Raw genomic sequence first — 26,427 nt, 5'->3', positions numbered from 1 at the left:
TCTGTTTGTGACATGTGGTCCCATTAATAACCAATGGCACACGTTGACATTTTTATTCTATTTATGTGCTGCACTTTAATAACATCATCCTAAAACAATCCTAGTGGTTCATTGACGGGGAAAAAAGTAATGCACCACAGGGAAAGTGAGATGCAAAAAGGTTATGTTGTATGCACATTTCAGATATTGTCTACCACTGGTATGTTTTATTTATGATTTCTTGAGGCTTACAGATTTATTATTTTAATACCATTTAGGCACAATTATTATGGTTGAGGGGATGTGTATATTTACACTTATTTTTATGGACAGTAGTTTAAACTCAGGACACTATAAACATTTACATATAAACTGCTTAAAAAATTTAAAGGAACACTTTAAAAACATATCAGATCTCAATATGAAAAAAACATGCTGGATATCTATACTGATATGGACTGGGTAATGTTTTAGGAACAAAAGAATGCCAAATCATTTGAGGGAAATGAAAAATATCAACCAACATAGGGCTGAATTCCAAGACACTTGAAAATCAAATTGAAAAAATGATGCAGCAGGCTGGTCCATTTTGCTAAAATTTAATTTCAGCAACTCAAAATTATACTCAGTAGTTTGTATGGCCCCCATGTGCTTGAATGCAACGTCTGGCCATGCTCTTAATGAGACGACAGATGATGTCTTGGGGAGATGATGTCTTAGGGAATCTCCTCACAGATCTGGACCGGGACATCACAGAGTTCCTGGACAGGCTGAGGTGTAACCTGGCGGCATGGGATGGATCGAAACATAATGTCCCAGAGGTGTTCTATTGGATTTATGTCAGGTGAGCGTGGGGGCCAGTCAGTGGTATCAATCCCTTCATCCTCCAGGAATTTCCAACATACTCTTGCCACAGGAAGCCAGGAATTGTCTTGAACCAGGAAGAACCCAGGACCCACTGCAACAGCACAGGGTCTGACAATGGGTCTAAGGATTTCATCCAGATATCTAATAGCAGTCAAGGTGCTGTTGTCTAGCCTGTAGAAGTCTGTGTATCCCTCCATGGATATGCCTCCCCATACCATCACTGACCCAGCACCAAACCGGTCATGCTGAACGATGTTACAGACAACATAACATTCTCCACGGCTTCTCCAGGCCCTTTCACGTCTGTCACATGTGCTCAGAGTGAACCTGCTCTCATCTGTGAAAAGCCAATTCTGGTATTCAATGGCAAATGCCAATTGAGCTCCACGGTGCCGGGCAGTGAGTACAAGGCCCACCAGAGTACGATGGGCCCTCAGGCCACCCTCATGAAGTCTGTTTCTGATTGTTTGGTCAGAAACATTCACACCAGTGGTCTGCTGGTGGTCATTTTGGAGGGCTGTGGCAGTGCTAATTCCTGTTCCCCCTTGCCCAAAGGAGCAGATACCGGTCCTGCTGATGGGTTAAGGATCTTCTATGGCCCTGTCCAACTCTCCTAGAGTAACTGCCTGTCTCTTAGAATCTCCTCCATGCCCTTGAGACTGAGCTGAGAGACACATTAAACCTTCTGGCAATGGCATGTATGGATGTGCCATCCTGGAGATGTTGGACTACCTTTGCAACCTCTGTAGGGTCCAGGTATCACCTCATGCTATCAGTAGTGACATTGATTGTAGCCAAATGCAAAACTAGTGAAAAAACAGCCTGAAAATATGAGGAGGGAAAAATGTCAGTGGCCTCCACCTGTTAAACTATTCCTGCTTTGAGGGTCATCTCGTTGTTGCCCCTCTAGTGCACCTGATGTTAATTTCATTAACACCAAAGCAGCTGAAACTGATTAACAACCCCCTCTGCTACTTAAATGACTAGAACAATATCCCAGATGTTTCACTGACTTGAAGCTATACTCTGATTTAAAAAGTGTTCCCTTAATTTTTTCAGCAGTATAGTTAAAACATAAATTGTTATTCAGAACAAACAAAAATACCATATAGTAAAGTATATAACACCGTATAATATTGTCATATGATACTCCTGTGTACATAGTTAAATTTAGACTTTTACATTAGGCTCTTAAAGAATCAGATAGTCATAATCTTAGGATATAAATAGTGTTGATGATCTTAATCAAATATAACAAAGATCTGATGCAAGGTCTATGGGTAGTGATGCGAATGATGACCATCAGCCTGAAGACAGTGAGAGTTACTGTGATCTAAATGGCGGTGATGAAAAATGCCAAAGGTTAATACTTATTAGTACATTTCAAAGATTGTTAAAACTATTTAAAAAGAAATTTAAAACATCTCACTCGGAAGCCATTGTACACAAGTGGTTATACTGAAATAATAGATTTGGTTCTCAGCATTAATTTAAATGCCAGGACCACTAGGTTATTTTATATTAGTATGTTGATCACTGCAAAAAATAGATGCCCTGAGTCTAAAGAATTAACTTCCTAAAGTAATTATACACAGATTTGTGAAAATGACTGCAGCTTATAATCCTACTGTACACCCTGGAAAATGGGCATTAGCCACAATTATATGGTAAAGGAGCTGGGTCCTTTGAAATAGGCATTACTTAATTTGTGTTGAGCAGTAGTTAGTACTGTTTGATATAAACAGGCATCTTATTTTGCTTAGTATACACATTCATTTTAACAATATTTATAGTGCCTATAAAAAGTTTGAAGTTTCCACATTTTATTGTTGTACAACATTGAATCATAAAAAAAAGAAAACAACTATGACATCTTGGCAAGAGTTTGCCAGAAGGCACGATGGAGAACCTAAAGTCAGATGAAGTTGCTTGGAGTGTTGTAGGTTAAGTCATTATGCGGACTCACCACAAGTTGGACCTTCCAGAGGCAGGTGCATTTATACTAGTCAATTTAAATCCCTTGACTACAGCAAAGTGATCTCCATTTAACTTATTAAGTGACTTCTAGAACCACCTGCCTATTGATGATTTAGGTGTGTCATAAAAAAGTGGGGTGAATAACTGTGTAATCAATTATTTTGTGTTTGTATTTATGGTTAATTTAGATCACATTGCAGAGACCGGTTTCCATTTTGGCATTAAAGAGTTTTTTTTCTGTTGATTACTGTCGAAAAAGTCAAATCACTTTTATCCAGTGTAGCAAGGGGGTGAAAGCTTTATTAGGCACTGTGTAACGTGAGAAACAATGTTCTTAGAGTTAGAAATGTGTTAACTAAAAAATTAATACTTAAATTTTATGGATTTAGGCAAATTACATTTCAAGCAGATGTTTCCAAAAATACTACCCACCTAAAACCAGTTTAAGGAAAGTAAATTTCACTTGATCACTCTTTCACTTCTCCAAACTCTAATTTGGTTTAATTGATAATAACTTGTTGTCATCAGCATATCAATGAACTGCAACACACACACGCACACATGCATGTAGGAGAGAATTTTTACAGTTGTGTGCAAGCATTTGGGTACTCTAGTCCGAATGCATGCTTCAGTGAATGTATAAATGAAAAAGTTAACTGTAGAGCATATATACTTTAATTTTACTTATTTCTACACATTTACTATTTATTTTATGAATTTAAGTTAAGAAAAATAGTGAATTTGGCATATATAAAAAGTTGGGCACTCCATCAAACACTACTTAGTAACACCACCTTTAGCAGAAATTACACTTTTTAAATGTTTCCTATAGCCAGCTCTAAAAGTCTTTCTGTTATTGTTTTGGAATTTTTTTTCCCACTCTTCCTTGCATTACTTTCTACTATAGAAATTTTTTTAGGAATTCTACCTTGTATTGCTTTTGTGACATCTTCTCAAAGATGTTTAAGACAATTCAGGTATTTCATTCAAGTACAAGCTTTATGGCTGATTTAAGGGAAGATTTAAACCACCATGCTAAAATATACAGTTCCTTTTCATCTTTAAAGTCTTCATTGATATCTAGATATTAGCTTCTTTATTGACATTTACTTATTAGTTCTTTCTTACACAGAGCAATCTTTCCAATACTCTTGTCCACCACATTTTTTTTTTTTTTTTGGCCTAAAAGTAATAGTTATAATGTATAACATTATCTAACCAGCTTGATCCAGTTCACAGTCATGGGGAGATGGAGTCTAATCTAGGAACCCATAAATGGAAGGCAGGAATGCTGAGTATAATAACCCTGGATATAAATCCCCAACCCCGATATTTAATTTACAGTTGGAAGAGTTGTCTGTGCTTGTAGCTAAATGTGCAGGTCGATCTTCAAGTTCTATATCAATCTAACAGAATGAAGCACGCATGCATAATAATTAGCCACGTGTGTGGCACGGCAACAGTGAAAAGAGATAAGAGATAAGAGTTAAGAGATAATAATGAAATATGTATTACTATTTACGTGATGTTTCTATCTTTTTAATAGAAGAAAAAGTACAAAGCATCAGCACAGACCGTTTGAAGAACCTTCACCGCGACTTCAATAACCAAAACATATCAGCAGCTTCAATCATGACAAACCACTTTGAATTTTCTGCCATTAAAAGATCTATTTATTTTTTCTAACTTTTGACTACGATTTCGGCATTTCTTCATTGCTTTGATGAAATATATTATTGTGCTTCTCTGACTGTGTTCTTTCTTTTTTGATCTCACAGAGGCACAGTGATGCAGTGGTAGGCACTGCTGCCGCACAGCTCAGGTCACCTTTTTGCAACAATAATCAGAGCAGTATAGTTGTCAGACATTTCTCTAGCCTTCAGGGGCACTAAAGATGATTGCACTATCATAGTCCTGTCAAATCTAATTCACTTAGTCCTTCCCAATTGACTTTCATTTCACCAAGTTCGGCGATATTTGCACAAACACATCAACTCTTCCGTGATTTCTCCAAACACTGTGGAGTTCACCCATCATTACTTGTATGCAAGTTTTCAGAAGAGCACATGATTGTATTTATGCAAGTCATAAAATGTCTTCACGTGGCTTTAGTTAAAGCCTGACAAATCAATTAAGTTTTAAGGTCTTAATTCATTAATCTAGCTAACTAGATGTATGTTCAAGTCACTTTCACTGATTCTTTTATTGTTTTTCTCTCCTCTGTTAAATTACGCAGCTAAATAGTAATTCTGTATTAAAATGTAAAAAAAATGGTTTGTGGGTAAATTTGCACTCTGCAATGGTTGCATTAACTTTTTTTCCCTTAGAGATGTAGTTTGACTAGGGTTGACCAGCATTAAACATACAGCTGACACATTGCTGTATTGATCAATTTAAACTAATTACACTTCTTCAGTTTCATAAGTGAGGTAAAAGAATAGAGTCTGAAAAAATGTTCTTTACATTAAATTTATTATTCTGTAGGTTTATAGGTTCAGCATTGTCACATATAATGATGATTGCTAATTCAAAGTGCTGTAACTTCTATTTGGTTGAATAATTCTGATGGTTTATGTGCAGTCTTTGACACAATTAAATTTTTGTCACATTTGTAATCATTCTATAACATATACTTTTGCCAGCTTGGATGTTTTGCAGAATTTACACTAGCTCTTAAATTGAAAAAGGCAAGTAACATTATCTCTCTGAATCTTGAAAATTTGACGTTAGACTTGATTGGTCAGTCTGTGATGGACTCATTGTCATACTTCACTGGGATGTCATTGTCCTTTTCTGTTGGGGATGTATTGGAGAATGGTTAATTCAGGAAAATAATTTTTCATACCTTAATAAACTACACAAACTTCATACTGTATGACAATACATTTTTTGCTATAAATATAACTTGCTTATGGTCACAGAGCATGTACAGCAGGTGAAGAACAAGGATTGGTATGACATACTGTTTTTATGTTCAGTGCTAAATTTATGTTTTTGTTATATTTAATTTTGTGTTTTGATTTACCTGTACTGCATTTCTAACAGTGTATACCTTGGTGAATGTGTACATACCCTTTACAGAAATAAATTGAACTAAAAAAGATACTGATATATTTCATGTCTAATGATTTACCAAATATGAAGTAAACCACATAAAAATAGTGCATGAAAATTGTATTCTTAAACCTGAATGAAATGGTTGGTAATAGCAAAGCCTCTAAGTATAAATATGTAAGTGGAGCATGTCCTCTGTCAGAGGACATTAGAGAATCATTTATCACATGTTACTTCTGTTCTTGTGTTGTGACTTTAGGCAAAGCCACAATTAAACTTTTCTGAAAGTTTGTGTTTTCAGAACAAGTCTGGAGTTTGCTTACATATTTTTTACAAAATGCCTGGATCAAAATCTGGTTTATTTTATTGAGTTCAAACAGTTTAATTTAGGGATAATGCCTGCAAGTAAAGTAAAGTACTAATTTATATTTGGTAACTCACTAATCTGTTTAAGCGGAACAAAGTACAGTGTACACATGTCAATAAATACAGTATGTTCTTCTAATCAGGGAGCCAATTTTACCCCTGCCTCATTGCATGCAGCCATAGAGAGAGTTAGAAAGGAAAAGCTGAATATATTGCACAGCTAATTACTGTGGTACAGCAAAGTGCTAAGGTAGATTCAGGTGGTATGAATAATATAAATAATCCAAACTTAACATTCATATTTAGAATTGTACAGGTTTTGTTAAATACAATGTTGCATAAACTCCAGTAAAATGTAATAACTGTTCAGTGCTTCTCAGAAACATATCACCTAATTTAAACAAGATTTTAATAATTTTATAAACAGTCCATTGTTTTTCAAAGTAGTGAGTAGGATCTGAAATTATTTTAGAAATTATTTCATTGTTTTGATGGAAGTAACTGGAACTTTATACAGTAACAAATTTCAGTAGGTGCTCATGTTAGCCAACTACAATAAAGAGCTCTGCTTATTCTAACTCACATTGAGGAGTTTAAATTTTACAAGCATGACCTTTGTTTTATCATTTCATACCCACATATCCCCCATCCTTTAGATCCGTTCAGAAACCCTTATATAATGAAATATATTTTTTGTATTTTTAATGCAGGGAATGTAAAGTATCAATTAAATAAAGGTTGGATAGAGAAGGTTCTTGTAAACTTTTGCTTTCACATGTTTTCCTTTTTTTTTACTACCTAATTGTAACCTTTATCCCCATCCTATCCCCCATTGTTTTGCCAGGTTGAAAAAATACAGTACATCAATATGATGAAGGATCTCCCATCCAAAGAGTCTTTTATGGCTTATGTGATGCTTTTTAGTGGAAATGTCCAAGATGCAGAAGGTATACTTCTACGAGCAGGCCTCATATATCAAGCTATTCAAGTTCATATTAATTTATTCAATTGGGATCGGTAAGTTCATGCAGCTTCTAAATCAAAATACTACATTTTCTAGTTCAATAGCATTTACTATAGTTTTTAAGAAATTGTGTTATTCTGAACTGCCATTTAGGATTCTGGGTTTCCAATGTTTCTTTATTAATATAATTTTATCTATGATGAAGTTATTGTTTTAAATATAAGTGCAATCTGTTTATATGGGGAATTATACATATACATACCCATACATGTAGTACTGTGAGAAAGTCTTAGGCACTTTATATAGTTCACAAAAATACTTGCCTCAGACTGTTATTTTAGGTGTCCTGGATAAGCATGTCAGTAGAAAAACATTCTGGTCATTTTGCAAAAACTAAGGAAGAAGTTCAATAAAATATTTGAATGTCCTTTATAAAAGAAACTAACACAGTAATAGACCACCATCCAGTTTTAAAAAACATGAGGTCTTTAAAGGGATATGTGCTATAAATGGTATAATGAGTAGGATGAACCAAGGTGATTAACTTAAACTGAAACAGCGTATGGGAAAAAACTAGGCAAGGGACAACAACACTTTTAAAGCGTGTGGTTGTGGTAGGTGTGGTAGTTTAACCTGCAAATTTAAACCATGGCAGGACAAAGCGCAGTGATAAGCCAGAAGATGGTCATCCTGCATCATCAGGGTCTATCTCAAGCAGTCATTTTGCAGCACATAGGTGCTTCCAAATATGCTGTCCTAGCTCTTATAAGAAGCAAAAACAAACCAGCAAGATTGAGAACCAGAAGCATAATAGTCTGCCACAGAAACTGAGTGTAGTAAACAAATGCATCAAATTTGCTTCCCTTTCGAAGTCAGAAAATGTCCAGCACCACTATCATGTCAGAAGTGATAGAAAACACTGGAACCCTGAGAATTGGTTTTCCATTCAATGGAAGAGCTTCAACCAAAAAGTCGCTTCTCTGAGGTAGAAATAAAATCAAGCAATTCCCATACATAAGAAAATACAAGGATTGATTTGCAGAATCATAACAGCAGCTGCTCCTCTGATTAGTCAAAATTTGAAATTTTTGTCTCTAACACAGTCCAGTTTGTCAGCATAAAAGTTGGAGAGTGGTACATGAATGAATGTCTGCATGCAACATTGAAGCATGGTGGTGGTTCTCTGTCAGTTTGGGGCTGTGTTTCTTTAGACAGAGTTTGCGATTTGATCAACATTGATGCTTCCCTCACCACTAAGAATTACAGGCTCATTCTTATTGATTGTGTTCTACTATGAGGGAGGTGTAAGAGCGCCTCTAACTTCATTCTGCTGCAAGGCAATGACCCAAAGCACATAGCCAAAATCATAAAAAAAAACTATATACAGTGAAAATGAAAACGGGAAAACCTGATGTAGCACTCACAGAGCTCTGATTTCCACATCATTTAAACTGTCTGGGATTACATGACAACTGTACACACACACCCACCCATAGATAGATTTTGAACCCCTGGGAAATATGAGTAATTAGAATTACAGTGATTTACCTTAAACTTACACTGAAAAATGAGAGAGATCCAGCATTTAACTGAAATAAATGTATTATGAGAAAAAAAGTATTCCCTATTTAGAAATGATTTTAACAAAATCACATAATTACACCACAATTATTAGCACCACTGCATTTGATATTTTGTATAACTTCCCTTTGCCAATAAAACAACACTGCATCTTCTCAGGGAATTTGAGACCATTCCACTTCACAGGATCTCTCCAGATCATCCAGGGTCCTACGTACCTTCTTCTGCTCTCTCCACTTCAGCTTACACCCCAAATTTTCAATAGGATTTAGGTCCTAGGATTGAGACCGCCATTACAGAAGCTTGATTTTGTGTTCCTTTAACTATTTTTGTGTCGATTTTGACAAATGCTTTGGATCATGTCCTGCTGTAAAATCCAGTAATGATCCAGTTTTAGTTTCTTTGCAAAGGCAGATTAAAAAAAAAATCTCCTTGTATTTCATGGATTCCACAATGTCCTGAACCCTAACAAGGTTTCCAGGGCCTTTAGAGGAAAACCAGCCTCACAAAATCATAGACCCAGTGAAATTCGTAGCTGAACTATTCTCAGAAATAATTGGAAAGGACTTTAAATCAAATACCAAGATAGCAGCAGCTTATCGCATACGTGGATCAAATACCTCTAAACCTAGGTCTTTAATTGTCCGCTTTGACAGACTACAATTTAAGTTTAATGTAATGGCACTTCTGTGACACAAACAAGAGATTATATTTGAAAATAACCATTTTCCCTGATTTCTCACTCTCAACAGCTGCTAAACGTGCAGCTTTTTACAACATTAAACAGCAGTTAAGGAAAGCCAATATCAGATACAACCTCTTGTATCCTGCCAAACTGAAAGTGAAAATTTAAGGCAAATATCACATCTTCTCCTCCACGGAGGAAGCAGAATAAGAATTAAGAAAGCTGATACCAACGCTTTTTTGAAATACGATAGTGAGTCGCATCCTGTCATGGTATGGCAAGAAGATATTATCTACTGTCGGATCCGCTTGCAACGATACGGGTACCATAATTATACATCCTTTTCTCTTCTCTGACACTTTTTTTGTTTGTTTTAATTACAATTATATGCATATGTGTGAAAGACATTTAAGTAGGTTTTTTTTTTTTAACTATTCTAAAGAAGACTGTTTAACATCATACCCTTGGTTTATTGTTAGTGTTATTATTGCATTAGGGTTTACTTTGCTTATCCTGGACCAATTTTTAACACCACTCCCTGGGTTTACTGTCTTAATATTTCAAGACTGCTGAAGATTATATTTTATGCGTATAGTATTTAGACTTTATCGGCTATAGATATCTCTACTTTTTAATCTTCAAATGCCGATGCTGGGGAGCTTGTTTTCTTTTGGACGTGCTCTATCTCTAGGTATGTCAGAGGACAGGGACTTTGTGAAGTGGGGTCCAGCCTCACATGGGGAGGCAAAATGGGGTGTGGGGGGATAAGGGGGGGGAGAACAAGCTATATCTATCTATCCTTTTAATCCTTATAATGATAACTACCAACGTAAAAATAGGCTGCATGGCAATAAATGGTGGGAAATTGGAAATTAAGGTTAAAGTGGTCTTACTTCCAGTTAAGACTACAAAATGACATAAAAAATTCAGAATCAATGTCTCCATGATGGAACAGTTTGTGAGCTGTAATGTTAAAGGCCTGAATCACAAATTAAAGAGAAAGAAAGTATTCTCTCACCTAACAGGTTTAAATTATAAGATAGTATTTTTACAGGAGACCCACTTACTACAGTTACTTACAGTTCCGGCTGCAAAAAGACTGGACTGAACAAATGTTCCATTCCAGCTTTACAAAGAAAACTTAGAGGTGTGGGAATTCTCATACATAGAACAGTCTCATATGTGGTATCAGATTTAGTATCTGATGCTGAAGGGAGATATGTGAATGTCATGGGCAATTTATTTAACTGTAAAGATTTAACTGTAAAGTGATTTTGATAAATGTTTATGCACCCAATGTCGATGATAGGGAATTCATGCAAAATGTGTTTGCATCCATTCCCAAAGTGAACACTCATAAAATTATAATGGCTGGGGACTTTAATTGTGTTTTAAATCCACTCTTAGATAGGAGTCCTGTCACGGGGGGATGACATCTAACACTGCAAAGACAATTACACAGTTTTCAACTGACCACAACTTATCAGACCCCTGGAGGTTTCTAAACCCAAACTCAAGAACATATTCCTTCTACTCACCACTTCATCATTTCTACTTTAGAATTGATTATTTCTTTATAGAAAATAATTTCTTGCGTATGATTAAATCTTGCAAGTACGACACTATTGTTATTTCCGGCCATGCCCCTCTGATCTTGGAGCTAAAATCATTATGCCCCACACACTCATCTCACAGATGGCGTCTTAACCCACTTCTTTTAGCAGACGAGAACAGAATTTATATCCAAACAAATCAGTTTCTTCCTGGAGACAAATACATCCTCAGAGGTCTCTGCAGGAATACTCTGGGAAACTCTAAAGGCCTTCTTAAGAGGACAGATTATTTCATATCTTTCCCACAGAAATAAATTAGAAACCAATAAGGTATCAGAGCTAACCAGCAAAATTTCTAGAATAGATGAAGAGCATGCCAGGTGTCCAAGTGAGGCTCTTCATAGGAAAAGGCAGGCTCTGCATTCAGAGCTCAACCTCTTAACAACCAAAGAAACTGAACAACTCATTTTTAAATCAAGACATCATTACTATGAACATGGAGAGAAAGCTAATAAGCTCTTAGCTCAACAAATCCACAAGCAAGAAGTTTGCAATGCAATCCCAGCAATCACCAACACGAACGGAGATAAAATCATTGACCATAAAAATATAATGCACATATTCAGAGACTAATATAAATCCTTATATTCTTCTGAGTTTAAAGAAGACAACACACAATCTAATGCATTTCTAGATACATTACAGATACCACAAATAGATACTTTTAGTGCAGAGGAACTGGATAAACCTTGGCTATCAGAATTACTAGATGCTATAAAGTCACTTCAAGCGGAAAGCAGCAGGCCCTGATGGCTACCCTGTAGAATTTTATAAGAAATTCTCCACTCAGCTAGCTCCCCTCTTATTAGCAACATTTACAGAAGCTAGAGACAATCAAATTCTACCTCAAACTTTTGCCAAGCATTAATCACCGTCTTTCCTAAACAAAATAAGGACTTATTACAATGTGCATCATACAGACCAATTTCACTTCTGAATAATGATGTTAAGATACTCTCAAAGTCCTAGCTAGAAGGATGGAGAAAGTGCTGCCTTTGGTAATATCACAAGATCAAATTGGATTTATTAAAGGCTGACAGCTTCCAATCTTCGACGCCTGTTTAATGTAATATATTCACCAGCAAAGTCAAACACCCCAGAGATATTATTATCATTGGATGCAGAAAAAGCATTTGACATGATTGAATGGAACTACCTTTTCACTACATTAGAGAAATTTGGGTTTGGCCCGAACATGGATCATACTACTGTATACCAATCAAGAAGCTTCAGTTTGTATTAACATTTGTTCAGACTACTTTAAACTAGAACGTGGTACCAGACCAGGATGCCCCTTGCCACCACTGTTATTTGCAATTGCCATTGAACCACTGGCAGTTCACTGTCGAAATACTTATCAGATAAAGGGGATTATCAGAGAAGGACTTGAACAGAAAATTTCTCTATATGCAGATGATATGGTACTGTATATATCAGACCCACAAAATACTGTGCCTGCAGTCTTAACAGCACTTACAGAATTTCAAAAGATCTCTGGTCTCAGAATTAATTTGAATAAAAGTGTACTCTTTCCAGTGAATTCTCAAGCATACAATATTAGATTGACACCTTCCCTTTTATCATTGCAGATCAGTTTAAATACCTAGGGGTAAATATCACAAGTAAACATAAAGCTCTTTATCAACAAAATTTTGCCGTCTGTATGGAAAAAATTAAGCAAGACTTGCATAGATGGTCAACCCTTCATCTCACTCTAGCTGGAAGAATTAACGTTGTTAAGATGAATATCCTTCCTAAGCTTTCTTTTTATTTCAAAACATTCCAATATACATCAATAAATCATTTTTAAGCAATTAGATTCAACCATAACCTCATTTATTTGGAACTCAAAACATCCACGTATCCAAAGAGTGACCCTACAAAGACCTAAGGCAGAAGGTGGCATGGCTCTACCTAACTTTCAGTTTTATTACTGGGCAGCAAACATACAAGCTATAAAAACCTGGACACAAATAGATGAACATACACAGGCTTGGTCAGCAATAGAAATAAAATCCTGCAGTACTTCTTTATATTCCCTGCTTTGTGCCCCAATAAATGCAAGTTATCGCCAATATACTAATAACCCAATTGTGCTTCACTCACTCAGAATATGGAACCAATGTAGAAAGCATTTTAAGATGGAGAATATATCTGTGGCACATCTGCATGAGAACCACCTTTTTCAACCCTCGCAAACATATGCAGTTTTTAATATCTGGAAAACATTTGGGATTAAATTGCTTAGAGATCTTTATATAGACAACATTTTTGCATCCTATGAACAATTACATTCCAAATGTAACTTTCCAGCAGCACGTTTCTTTCACCATCTTCAAATCAGAAACTTCGTTAAACAGAACCTAACCGATTTTCCTCATCTCGCACCTTCCTCTATGCTGGAAAAAATATTGCACAGTTTCGAGGACTCAGACAGCATTTCTGCAATATATAAAATTATTTTACAGTCCCTCCCTTTCAAAGATCCAAGAGGACAATGGGAAAAAGATCTATCACTCAACATATCAGAAAAGGAGTGAATGGTAGCAATGCAGAGAATTCACTCAAGCTCCATATGCGCAAAGCATACAATTATTCAACTCAAAATTATATATCGAGCACATCTGTCTCGCTTAAAACTGTCCAAATTGTTTCCAGGGCAAAATCCAATCTGTGAACGCTGCAATCAAGTCTCAGCCTCACTGGGTCACATGTTTTGGGCCTTCACCAAATTAACATCATTCTGGATAAATATTTTTAAGTGCCTTTCAGACAGCCTTGGTGTCACAATCCCTCCTAACCCATTAACAACTATGATTGCCTTCACTACACTATTGGCACGCAGACTTATTTGCTAAACTGGAAGAATCCTAACTCTCCTCTTTTAAGTCATTGGGTACCTGATGTTTTATACTATTTGAAATTGGAAAAAAAACAAATTCTCAGTTAGAGGATCTGTGCAGAACTTTTTCAAAACCTGGCAGGATCTAATCAATAATATTTTAGAATAACCTCTTAAAGCACTGAGGAAATAGATTCTCTTCCCATTTCCTTTTTTTCTTCTCCATTTATCTTTATCCACCTATTAAACTCATCAATTTATGTATTTTTACAAGCTTTAAGTTTTACTCTGTTGGCCATGCTCTCTTTCTCAGGGGTGGGGGTTGATTTGTTTTCATTCCTATTTTTTGTAAAAATTGATCTATCTGTATGGAATGATTCCAATAAAATCACTAGAATAAAAAAAATAAATAAATCAAAGACCTTTTACCATAGTTGATGGTGGGGATCTAGGCCTGTGCGTTGGAACTGGGGAGTCCTCTACAGCGCATCTTCAACCTGAGCCTGGAACAGGGGAGAGTTCCAAGGCTTTGGAAAACATCTTGTATCACTCCTGTCCCAAAGGTATCACGTCCTAGTGAGCTGAATGACTTCCGGCCTGTTGCTCTGACGTCACATCTGATGAAGACCATGGAGCGGCTGCTGCTTCACCACCTGAGGCCACAGGTCCGCCATGCCCTCGACCCTCTGCAGTTCGCATACCAGGAGAAGGTGGGAGCGGAGGATGCCGTTATCTATATGCTTCACCGATCCCTCTCCCACCTGGACAGAGGCAGTGGTGCTGTAAGAATTATGTTTTTGGACTTCTCTAGCGCCTTCAACACCATCCAACCTCTGCTCCTTAGAGACAAGCTGACTGAGATGGGAGTAGACTCACACCTGGTGGCATGGATTGTGGACTATCTTACAGACAGACCTCAATATGTGCTTCTTGGGAACTGCAGGTCTGAAATTGTGTGCAGCAATACAGGGGCGCCGCAAGGGACTGTACTTTCTCCGGTCCTGTTCAATCTTTATACATCAGACTTCCAATATGATTCGGAGTCCTGCCGCGCAAAGTTGGCTGATGACACTGCTATTGTGGGCTGCATCAGGAGTGGGCAGGAGGAGGAGTACAGGAAGCTAATCAAAGACTTTGTTAAATGGTGCGACTCAAACCACTTACACCTTAACACCAGCAAGACCAAGGAGCTGGTGGTGGATTTTAGGAGGCCCAGGCCCCTCATGGACCCTGTGATCATCAGAGGTGACTGTGTGCAGAGGGTGCAGACCTTTAAATATCTGGGAGTGCAGCTGGATGACAAATTGGACTGGACTGCCAATACCGATGCTCTATGTAAGAAAGGTCAGAGCAGACTATACTTTCTGAGAAGGTTGGTATCCTTCAACATCTGCAGTAAGATGCTGCAGATGTTCTACCAGACGGTTGTGGCGAGTGCCCTCTTCTACGCGGTGGTGTGCTGGAGTGGCAGCATAAAGATGAAAGACGCCTCACGCCTGGACAAACTTGTTAAGAAGGCAGGCTCTATTGTAGGAGTTAAGTTGGACAGTTTAACATCTGTGGCAGAGCGACGGGCACTAAGCAAACTCCTGTCAATCATGAATAATCCACTGCATCCACTTAACAGTGTCATTTCCAGGCAGAGGAGTAGCTTCAGTGACAGACTTTTGTCACTGTCCTGCTCCACTGACAGACTGAGGAGATCGTTCCTCCCCCACACTATGCGACTCTTCAATTCCACCCGGGGGAGTAAATGCTAACATTAATTTTATTTAAATTTTTTTCATTTTTATTACTATTTGATTTAATATTGTTTCTTTGTATCAGTATACTGCTGCTGGATTATGTGAATTTCCCCTTGGGATTAATATAAAGTATCTATCTATCTATCTATAGTTCTCAGTATCGTCATCCTTCTTTTTATGCCAAACCCACCTCATGTGTTTGTTGTCAAAAAGCTCAACTTTCGCTTCATCTGAACATAGAACATGGAGCTTAATCAAAGTTCAAGTACCATACTGTAGCAGACATTTGTATTTAAAATGACAGGAAAGGATTTCTGTATTTCTTCAACAGTGATCCTTGGGAATTTTTTAACTCTTTCTGAGGTTAGTAGTTCCAGTTGGTTTAAACTCAATAATTATTGCCCAAACTTTCAGTCGATTAGCTATTTTTATAACCATTCCTTGACTTATGAACGTCAGAACACGCTTTTTCCTCATTTGAATGGTGTGTTCCCTTAATCCTTCCCATGTTGATGAAAGAATACAGGAATTTGGCCTCTTTACCCCCTCATATTTACAGTATAACCTAGTTACACAGGAAATCATGAATTCCTGCTTGAAAGCTTCTACACACTCTGATCAATCTAAAATGTATGATATAGATGGAAAATGTTTTTCAGTTACACTTTGTTTATAAAAATTTCTAGGGGTGCCAATAACTGGCACATGGTTTTTATTAAAAATAATTACATCTTGATGAGATATTTTTTTCTCATAAATAAATTTACATCAGTTAAAGGTTGGATTTCTGTCATTTTTTTTCAGTCTGAGATGAAGATATTTCCCCAAAAGGGAATTTTTATAACCCTTTTTACTCAATAATTGTGGAGGGGACTGTGTATGTGGCCTCACACCAGTTGTTTTCTATGGAGTAAGATGTCAAAAATACAGTACTTGTAATAATTTAAGTCAAATTTACATTTCACACGCTTCTGAAAATTACACTTGCTTCTAAAAAATACGCTTACGCTTCTGAAAGTTACACTTGCTTCTGAAAATTACAAGTATGATTCTCAACTGTCAAAAATATGTCATTGGATGCACAAGGCATTCTCTATCGAAGAAGAAACAATTGATTTTTGTTACTACACATGTGCCACAAAGGTGGATCGATGGAGTTATTTTTCACAGCAATCCTACGTCATATATACAGGCTAATGCTTTGGTCGTAGGTTCATTTGCCACCTCATTGTTGTGTGCTTGAGGTCTAACTGTAGTTTCTCGTGGACCGGAGTTTTCCCTAGCAGCATTTAGTGAATCTCCATGGGAAATCAGCCCAGGCAGTGGCGCTAATCCATCACGGGGGTGCACTATTGGACCCTCTATTTACTTCACATGCGAGTCTTCGAGTGGTCTGTCATAAAGCCCATGGAGATATGGGGAGAATATGACCATTTCACATGAGCATAAAGTTTCTTATTGACACAACTTGTATTAACGTACATCACTAAAATAGGCCCTTTATTTGAAAAAAGAAATCAGTTTTTTCCACATTTTCTACAAGATAGGATACAAGGTGTTGCATCAAGTTAGACCAACTTAATTTTCAAGATTTTGCAACAAGACCAGGTGTCTTTATTAAATGGCAGTTCAGTTTTGCCCAGCTCATTGACAAGCTTGGTACACTATCATATCTAATGAGTAAGATGTACTCTGATGTTTATTTGGCACAGTAAACCATTAGTTGATGCTGGGCAGCCCTCATTTTAACGACTTTGTGACAAGACAGATGCCATTGTCATATCTGAGTTGGGTACATGGGTCAGATTGACAGGCAAAGTTGGCACACATTCCCATATCCAGTAAATGGAATTACATGTTTAACGGGCACTGCAGAGGGTTAGATGGCATTGGGCTACACTAGGTTTGAGAAAAGAAAGATGCCTTTGTTAAATTGCAGTTGAACATTGGGTATATGGGTCAAATGGACTGGCAAATATGCCATATTCCCATATATCCAATGAAGAGATTTCAATGTGATATTCAACTGGCATTATACAGGGTTGTATGCCATTTACCAACTCTAATTTTCAGAGAAAAGTGAATACCTTTGTTAAAGTGCAGTTGAGTTTTGCTGTCCCAGTGCAGATACATGGGTCAGACTGACTGGCAAACTTGGCAATGAAGGAAATTAACAGTAATGTTTAATGGGTACTGTAAAAGGTTAAATGGTGCTGGACCACCCTACTTGTCACAGTTATTAGAAAATGTAGATACCTTTGTTAAGTTGCAGTTGAGTTTTACAGTTGAGTAACTGTCTCAAATTGCCTGGCAAATTTGTCATATTCCCTCTGTAATGCTCAGTTGCCATTGTAAAGGGTTAAATGGCACTGGACCACCCTAATTTTATTAACTTTGTGACAAGATGGACGTCTGTTTAAAATTCCAGTTGAGTTTTTCTTGTCCCAGCATGGTTACATGGGTCATACTGACTGCCAAAACTGGCACATTGTGATCTGATATATGAGATGTACAGTATGTGTAAAGTTAAAAACGCATCACTGTTAATTTCATGTTCTCACTTTGTACTGGTAATCACATGTTGTCATTGTTTAATTAATTTCATTGTGTCGTTTATTTTGTTTTTTGCGTTTTGCCCTTTGGAGCCACTGTAAGCGGGCGAAGTATGAAGTATAATCAATGTCGATCATTAAGCATAAGAAGTCCTTCCAAGATGGAGAGATGATAAAAGATGCCTTCGTTGAGGCAGATGGCTAGGGAGAAATTCCTGCTGAGATTTCAAGACCCCTGGCCTGAGAAAAAGGAGTTTCTCCTTGTCATTAAACATGCAGAATACAAGCAACTTAATACTGATCAATGGCCACTAGACTTGGCATTTTTTTCCAATCTGACCAACATGCTGAATGAGCTTAATTTACAGCTGCAAGGAAAACAGAAAACCATGGTCAATATGATTATCTCAGTTAATGCTTTCAAATGAAAAATGCAACATCTGTCATAAAGATGCAGCGCCTTGATTTGGGGAACATCCAAAACCTCACGTCAGAACTGGAGACGCAATGGAAGGCGTTTGTGCAACTTGACAGCATACGCTACACAGAACGGATTGAAAATTGTCTGTCGGACTATATCTAATGTAAAAAAGTAACGATTCAAGTGTTGCCCAATGTAAGGGTAGCATTTCTTCTTCACTAATGTACTCAAGTAAAAGTAAAAAGTATGGAGCAGCAAAACTACTCTTAGAAGTACAATTTTTTTTAAAAGTTACTCACGTAAATGTAACGGAGTAAATGTAAATGTTACTACCCACCTCTGATACACAGAGAGAGAGAGATAGAGAGAGAAGTAGGTAGCTCATTTTGACCTGGGGCCTCATGTATAACGCCGTGCATAGAACTCGCACTATAACATGGCGTATGCACAAAAGCCGAAATGTGCTTACGCACAGAAAAATCCAGATGCAGGAATCTGTGCGTACTCCAACTTCCACGTTCTTCCGCTACATAAATCCCGATCAGTGTGAAAAGTAACGTGATGCGGCGCGCTTTATGTAACGCCCCAACTCCTCCCAGAATTATGCCTCTTTGAATATGCAAATGAATATAAATCGCCCTTAAGCTCAGCCTTCTGAGAAAAGACAATGGAAAAAGCACGGGGGAAAATATAAGAATTTCAGCGAAAACCAAGTGGAGGCAAAGGAAAAACATACTATTTGTTCAAATAAACCGTGGTATAATCAACAAAAGGAAGGTGATCGAGTGACATAGCGTGTTGTAGAAACTTGAAAGCTCATGTTCACAAAGCCACACAGTGCCGGAAATAAAAAAGAAGTTGCATATCAAAGTCGCCGTGAAAAGGCGAGTTGTAGCCCACTGTCTGAGTGTCATATGAAAGCTTATTAGGGTGCAGAGAAAAAAGGCACACAGTGGGGAAAAAGCATGAAATGTCAACTTCAATCTCGACATTTCCACATTAATCACATAGTTTATTTTGTCATTAAAGTAGAACATCATAAACTTTATCTTAAAATCATTTAATTAACCAGTTTGTCAAATCACATCGTAATTAAAGTAGCACGTTAAATGCTTTGTTTTGTATTTGATCTTCTATGTGCTATATGTGTGTGAATCACTACTTGCTTCTTAAACCGGCTCTCTTCCTCCAACTGGACACAGAATCCAATACATTCGTGATATTACAGCTCTCTGAATAACTAAAATACTGAGATGTATACGTGATATCATTTTTATGATGATAGGAGTTAAATCACGTTATTAAACATGAGTTTCACGGCGCAGTGATTGTGTGCGACCTTCGATGAAATAATTTATTGCAGCAGTACTCGGGTGCGGCTCTAGGCTTGTGGTGGCACTGGGCAGAGGAAGAATCGGTGACTCCTTTGCCCGCCAATGTCAGTAAGGTAGCTTATGTACGGTGGATGGCCACGTCTGTTGAAGACACTGCATAGCTGCCTCGTGCTCATGACACAAGCATTTAACTTTTGCCTAAATTTGTCGCTGCGTTTTTAGCTGTGTTGTTATGTTCTCTTTCTGTTTTATATTCAATATATATTGGCGTAGCCGCCACTGCAGTACTTGCTTTTCTTTCCCCAAATACCCAATCACCACACAATCAGCTCTGTAATAGAAGTTAAGCCATCTGTAAGCTTAGCGCCAATTCTTCAAAACGTTTAAGAAACATTGAAATATCTTCGTGGTACATGTTTAATTATTCTATCCTTCACGACACTCCCAGTGAAGAATATAGATTATTTAAATGAAGTTAAAGTTTTATCTGTATAATATAATAAACATATTTTGCTGCATTTCACCTTAAAATGATATCGTCATCATATGTAAATACGCGCTTTATAAAGTGGCTCAGGTTGTGCAATATTATAGCTGTAGTGTAAGTTTACAGTGAGGTGATTGTACTTATAAGTACAAACAGTTCTACAAGGTGCAATTGATTGAGTGCGTTTATAGTTCTTGGGATGAAACTGTTTCTGAACTGCGAGGTCAGGAAAGACTTTGAAACGTTTTGCCGTGGCTGAGGCAGCTTGTCCTTGAAGCTGTATACCGATAATTCTCTTTCCAATCAGCTGCTGTTGTGATTCACACTCAGATACAGTGATATAAATACTCCGAGTGGTGCAGTGAGAGTAATATGGAAAAAGATGATCCGCTGTGGCAACTCCTAACGGGAGGAGCTGAAAGAAGAAGAAGAAGGTGCAGTGAGAGTAACAACGCTAAAGCAGATATGGTTTTTGGAATACTATGGCTATTCCCTGGACCATTATATTGTTACAAGTTAATTATAATCTGACACGTTACACTAATAAACAATATGCAGCTAGTTTCAGTATATTTATAAAGCAGCGTCAGGAAAATAAGGTGTAACCACACAGGAATAGTAGCATTGCTTTGACGCTGGGTGGCTCCAGTCTGCAAAACCGAGCAGAGAACCTGCGTACGACAAGGTATGAAGTACCGTGGAAAAGTACGTGGTTTTATGCCAAGTGTAGGTTTTATACATCGCGATTTGAACGTGGAAAAGTTCTTACGCAACATTTGTGTGCATACGCACCGTTTATACATGAGGCCCCTGGTCATTTTAAAAGTAGCTCGCAAGCTGAAAAAGTGTGGGCACCCCTGAGTTAATAGTATTTGTTTTTTGGAAAAAATAAACCGCACTGCTTTGCCTTGTCCATAAAAAGAAACATATAACTCATAGTGTGTTAATGGCATATCTTACAGTTTTTCCCCATGTCTGTTTCACTGGAGTTATATAGAGTATACAGTGGGATGCAAAAGTTTGGGCAACCTTGTTAATAGTCATTATTTTCCTGTATAAATCGTTGGTTGTTACGATAAAAAATGTCAGTTAAATATATCATATAGAAGACACACACAGTGATATTTGAGAAGTGAAATGAAGTTTATTGGATTTACAGAAAGTGTGCAATAATTGTTCAAACAAAATCAGGCAGGTGCATAAATTTGGGCACTGTTGTCATTTTATTGATTCCAAAACTTATAGAACTAATTATTGGAACTCAAATTGGCTTGGTAAGCTCAGTGACCCCTGACCTACATACACAGGTGAATCCTACAATGAGAAAGAGTATTTAAGGGGGTCAATTGTAAGTTTCCCTCCTCCTTTAATTTTCTCTGAAGAGTAGCAACATGGGGGTCACAAAACAACTCTCAAATGACCTGAAAACAAAGATTATTTACTATCATGGTTTAGGGGAAGGATACAGAAAGCTGTCCCAGAGATTTAAGCTGTCTGTTTCCACAGTTAGGAACATATTGAGGAAATGGAAGACCACAGGCTCAGTTCAAGTTAAGGCTCGAAGTGGCAGACCAAGAAAGATTTTGGATAGACAGAAGCGACGAATGGTGAGAACATTCAGAGTCAACCCACAGACCAGCACCAAAGACCTATAACATCATCTTGCAGCAGATGGAGTCACTGTGCATCGTTCAACCATTCGGCGCACTTTACACAAGGAGATGCTGTATGCGAGAGTGATGCAGAGGAAGCCTTTTCTCCGCCCATAGCACAAACAGAGCCGCTTGAGGTATGCTCAAGCACATTTGGACAAGCCAGCTTCATTTTGGAATAAGGTGCTGTGGACTGATGAAACTAAAATTGAGTTATTTGGGCATAACAAGGGGTGTTATGCATGGAGGAAAAAGAACACAGCATTCCAAGAAAAACACCTGCTACCTACAGTAAAATATGGTGGTGGTTCCATCATGCTGTGGGGCTGTGTGGCCAGTGCAGGGACTGGGAATCTTGTCAAAGTTGAGGGACGCATGGATTCCACTCAGCATCAGCAGATTCTGGAGACCAATGTCCAGGAATCAGTGACAAAGCTGAAGCTGCACCGGGGCTGGATCTTTCAACAAGACAACGACCCGAAACACTGCTCAAAATCCACTAAGGCATTCATGCAGAGGAACAAGTACAACATTCTGGAATGGCCATCTCGGTCCCCAGACCTGAATATAATTGAAAATCTGTGGTGTGAGTTAAAGAGAGCTGTCCATGCTCGGAAGCCATCAAACCTGAATGAACTAGAGATGTTTTGTAAAGAGGAATGGTCCAAAATACCTTCAACCACAATCCAGACTCTCATTGGAACCTACAGGAAGCGTTTAGAGGCTGTAATTTCTGCAAAAGGCGGATCTACTAAATATTGATTTCATTTCTTTTTTGTGGTGACCAAATTTATGCACCTGCCTGATTTTGTTTGAACAATTATTGCACACTTTCTGTAAATCCAATAAACTTCATTTCACTTCTCAAATATCACTGTGTGTGTCTCCTGTATGATATATTTAACTGACGTTTTTTATTGTAACAACCAACGATTTATACAGGAAAATAATGACTATTAACAAGGTTGCCCAAACTTTTTCATCCCACTGTATATGTGTATGACATATGTTGATAATAGGTAACTACTATAAAGTGAGAGTAAAGTATCTTAAACCTCACAATGATCACTAGCTAACAATATGTTATCCTGCTTAGTATATGCTATTTCTGTCACACTTTTTTTTATTATTATTTTTAATACTAATTATAAGCTTCATCCGAAAAAAGTATTGTTAACTCAGCACTTGCCTACTACTACATTGAAGCCGGGATGACCGGTTCTTTATTAAAACCAGTGCCAAAGGAAGATAAATGGCTGTAGAATTCAGCAATTTATCAATCAGAATTATCAAAAGTAATTAGAACTTTTGGTACTGTCTTGGCAGTGACTTGATCAAAAACTTTGAAATGCTTCTGTCTTAAATGCTGCAGTACAGCTGTTGTGCTGCTATGATATGTCATTTCTTATTTTCAGGACACAGTATTATTTGGCTTTTGCTTAAATTACACCCATACTTTAGAAGTCGTCTGTGGTCTTTTACAAGGAGGACCTACACATGAACTAAGAGCTGCCCTGTTGATCTCTTGAATGTTGGTAAAATCACAATGTGTTGACATATGCTGCTCCAACTGACATATTTAAATAATCGAGTACATCAATTACGTTGATGCACCGTGACAACACTACTTCCAGTTGACCCGGAAGTGGTGTTGTACATTCCGGGACTTCTGGTTGACCTGGAAGTCCTGGAAAGTAGGGACTATGAATACCAGCCGCTCCCCCTGCCAGCCCCCTTGAAACCCAAAAAAGGGTGCCCTACAGGACTACAAATCCCAGCATGCCCTGCACGTATCTGTGTAGGAATCCTAACCAAGGGATACTGTCATCTGGTGTATCGAGGGAGAAAATGTTCAGCCATACTCGGCTGCCCCAGTCCTTCCATTACACTGGCCTCACGTCTGGGTTAGGCTTAGGGTCCCGGTTGGGATGCCAGTCCATGTATGCCATCCATTACATTCTTCATATACACATGAATGTGTGACATTGAATGCTAATGGAAAAAGAGAGCTACAGGATAGTACTAGGGCCAGCCAAGCCTTAAAAAAAGATACTGTAGATGTCTCAGTGGGTATGTAGGTTGGTAGTTTGACCCCTCTGTACCATAAGAGGGACAAGGTTATGGGGAGTTGAATACTGTAAAGATACTAAATTCACTGAGAACTAATTATTTAGAGAAATACAGGTTAGAGGCTGAGGGGACAGTGTGGTGCTTTGGGACATTGACAGACAGATTTCATATGTATGCTAGAAGGCAGGTATCCGAGTGGATACCAAGGATGCTTGAGCCACATGAAGAAATAGAGGTCATACACTGTCTGACTGAGAGCTTCAAATATTTCCAAATAATGGTTTGAGGGAGAAAGGTCTGACAGAACTGGAAAAAGGTCGAGTAATAACTGCTCAGCTTATGAAGTGGTAGCAACTGGCTCCTAACTTAAAGGTAAGATTATCTGTTGCCCATTTAAGGCAAGGCAAAATTAGGGGCCATAATAAATGGTTCAAGCCTAATATTCTCTAAAATGGGCTCCCAAGCTGCAGAAGAAATTCACAAGCTTTGCAGAATTCCACACCACTAGTAACTTTAAAGTCACTGTGTGCGATATGAAGGAGACTCACTTTCAAGTAGTGGAGGCCAGGAGTGAGTGACATAGATTCAGAGAAGTGAAAGTGTGTGCTTTGTGGTACATTACATGTATGGCAGCTTGTTTGGCCCAGAGGTGTAGCAGGTTTGATGTTTTGTTGGTTCCTCTGTGTCTGTGTTTTCTCATTTTTGTTTGCTTTAAAGGTATTTATTTGGGTACAAATTTGTGTACAGTATGTATATAACTACATCTGTTTTTCTTAAGTTTTAAGATGTCTTACATTATGCTTTTGTTTGGTTCAAAGGCAATAAATGTCATCTGTAAAACTCAAGTAAATTGTAGAAATGTTAAGTATACATTTCTCAAGATCCCATTAGTGTTTAATTTTTGTGAAATTTTAAACTGTTCTAACTTGCTGTTCTTTTTCCATTTTTAGGGCACTGGAACTGGCAGTAAAGCATAAAACACATGTTGACACTGTTTTGGCTCACAGGCAAAAATATCTGGAAAACTTCATCAAAAAGGAAACCAATAAGAGATTTTTGCAGTACTCTGAAGGTGTAGGTAGTATAACTTACCATTATATATGTGTCTGTTTGAATTGTTAATAGCCACTTTTATTGAAATAAGGACCCTGTCATTTTGAAACAGTATTATTGTACCCCACAGCCATCATATAAGCGTGAAGTAAATGTAACTGAGCATAAAGTTGTGTTGTTAAAATGAGTTTAGGCCTTAACAGTTCAAGTGTGCTTTCATCGAAAATTACATAACTTGTTTTATAAGCAACTGAATAAAGCATTTTGATTTTTTCTTTTTTATTATTTATTTTTTTTATACAGGTGGAAGTTGATTGGGAGAAAATTCAAGCAAAAATTGAAATGGAAATATCTAAAGAACGTGAAAGATCAGCTTTAGCCTCCTCAACTACTACATTGAGGAGCAGCCTACCCTCACGTCAGTAATGGACAAAACCATTATCTCTGTGTAACATATATATATACCTTGTATTGTGTCCCAATGTGTTATATCAAACAGAATTTCAGGTATTTAATCTTCATTTTTTATTTAGTTTTGATTTATATGCAAGTATGTTGTATGTGTTTGTAGTTTATTTGTATTTATATATTGTATGTATGTATAGCATGTATGTTCAGAAAAAATTACACATGTTAAACTTTTTAATATTTCAAATGTAAATCAACACAATGTATATTTTTACTGTATGCTATTTTATAAAACCTGATGAAGTATGTTTCTTTTGTAATAAATTTGCAATTGCAAATGTTGCATTCATGGTTAAGAGTTTTTATTGTGTTCAAACCACATATGGTAAAAATATATATGAAAGTGACAGTCATTTTTTGCCATCTGTGTTAAAAAAAAAGTGTGCTTATTTCATCCTTTGAGTTTGTACAGTTTGTTGATCTGTGATTTTGTTTTTTGTTTTTTTATTTCTCAGAAGAGAAAAGTGACACATTTTCTTAACAGTCAATCTCACTAATCCTAAATTATTCAGTTTACAGATTTTTTTTGCATGTTTGCATAACTAAGTGTCTTTACATCTGTGCTCTCGGTCAATGTGCACAAACATGTTGAACAAATTACAACCTATATGAATATGTACTAATAATTATTTGAATAAATACACTTTAATGTGGAACACTCAACATTCTCAAGCCCACTTAATCCAGTGCACAGTCATGAAGGGCTATAGCCGACCC

The 26,427-nt window shown here is 37.3% G+C and overlaps 1 protein-coding gene across 3 annotated transcripts in view; it reads left to right on the top strand.

Annotated features, from left to right (window-relative positions):
* ift80 (intraflagellar transport 80 homolog (Chlamydomonas)) overlaps positions 1-26,000 on the top strand; it is a 261,632-nt gene extending 235,632 nt beyond the window's left edge. For 2 of the 3 annotated variants that reach the window (XM_039756563.1, XM_039756573.1), the window contains exons 18-20: positions 7,088-7,260; positions 25,140-25,263; positions 25,546-26,000. In XM_039756563.1, coding sequence (XP_039612497.1) covers positions 7,088-7,260; positions 25,140-25,263; positions 25,546-25,668 — 420 coding nt within the window. In that variant the 3' untranslated portion in view covers positions 25,669-26,000. Of the gene's footprint in view, positions 1-7,087; positions 7,261-25,139; positions 25,268-25,545 lie in introns of all 3 variants that reach the window. The other variant, XM_039756581.1, reaches the window with a different exon arrangement.
* Positions 26,001-26,427: the final 427 nt, after the last annotated feature.

This window comes from Polypterus senegalus, chromosome 1 (genome assembly GCF_016835505.1).
Source record: "Polypterus senegalus isolate Bchr_013 chromosome 1, ASM1683550v1, whole genome shotgun sequence".
Lineage (NCBI taxonomy): Eukaryota > Metazoa > Chordata > Cladistia > Polypteriformes > Polypteridae > Polypterus > Polypterus senegalus.
The sequence above is the reverse complement of the archived record's forward strand: the minus strand, read 5'-3'. Positions and strand labels throughout refer to the sequence as shown.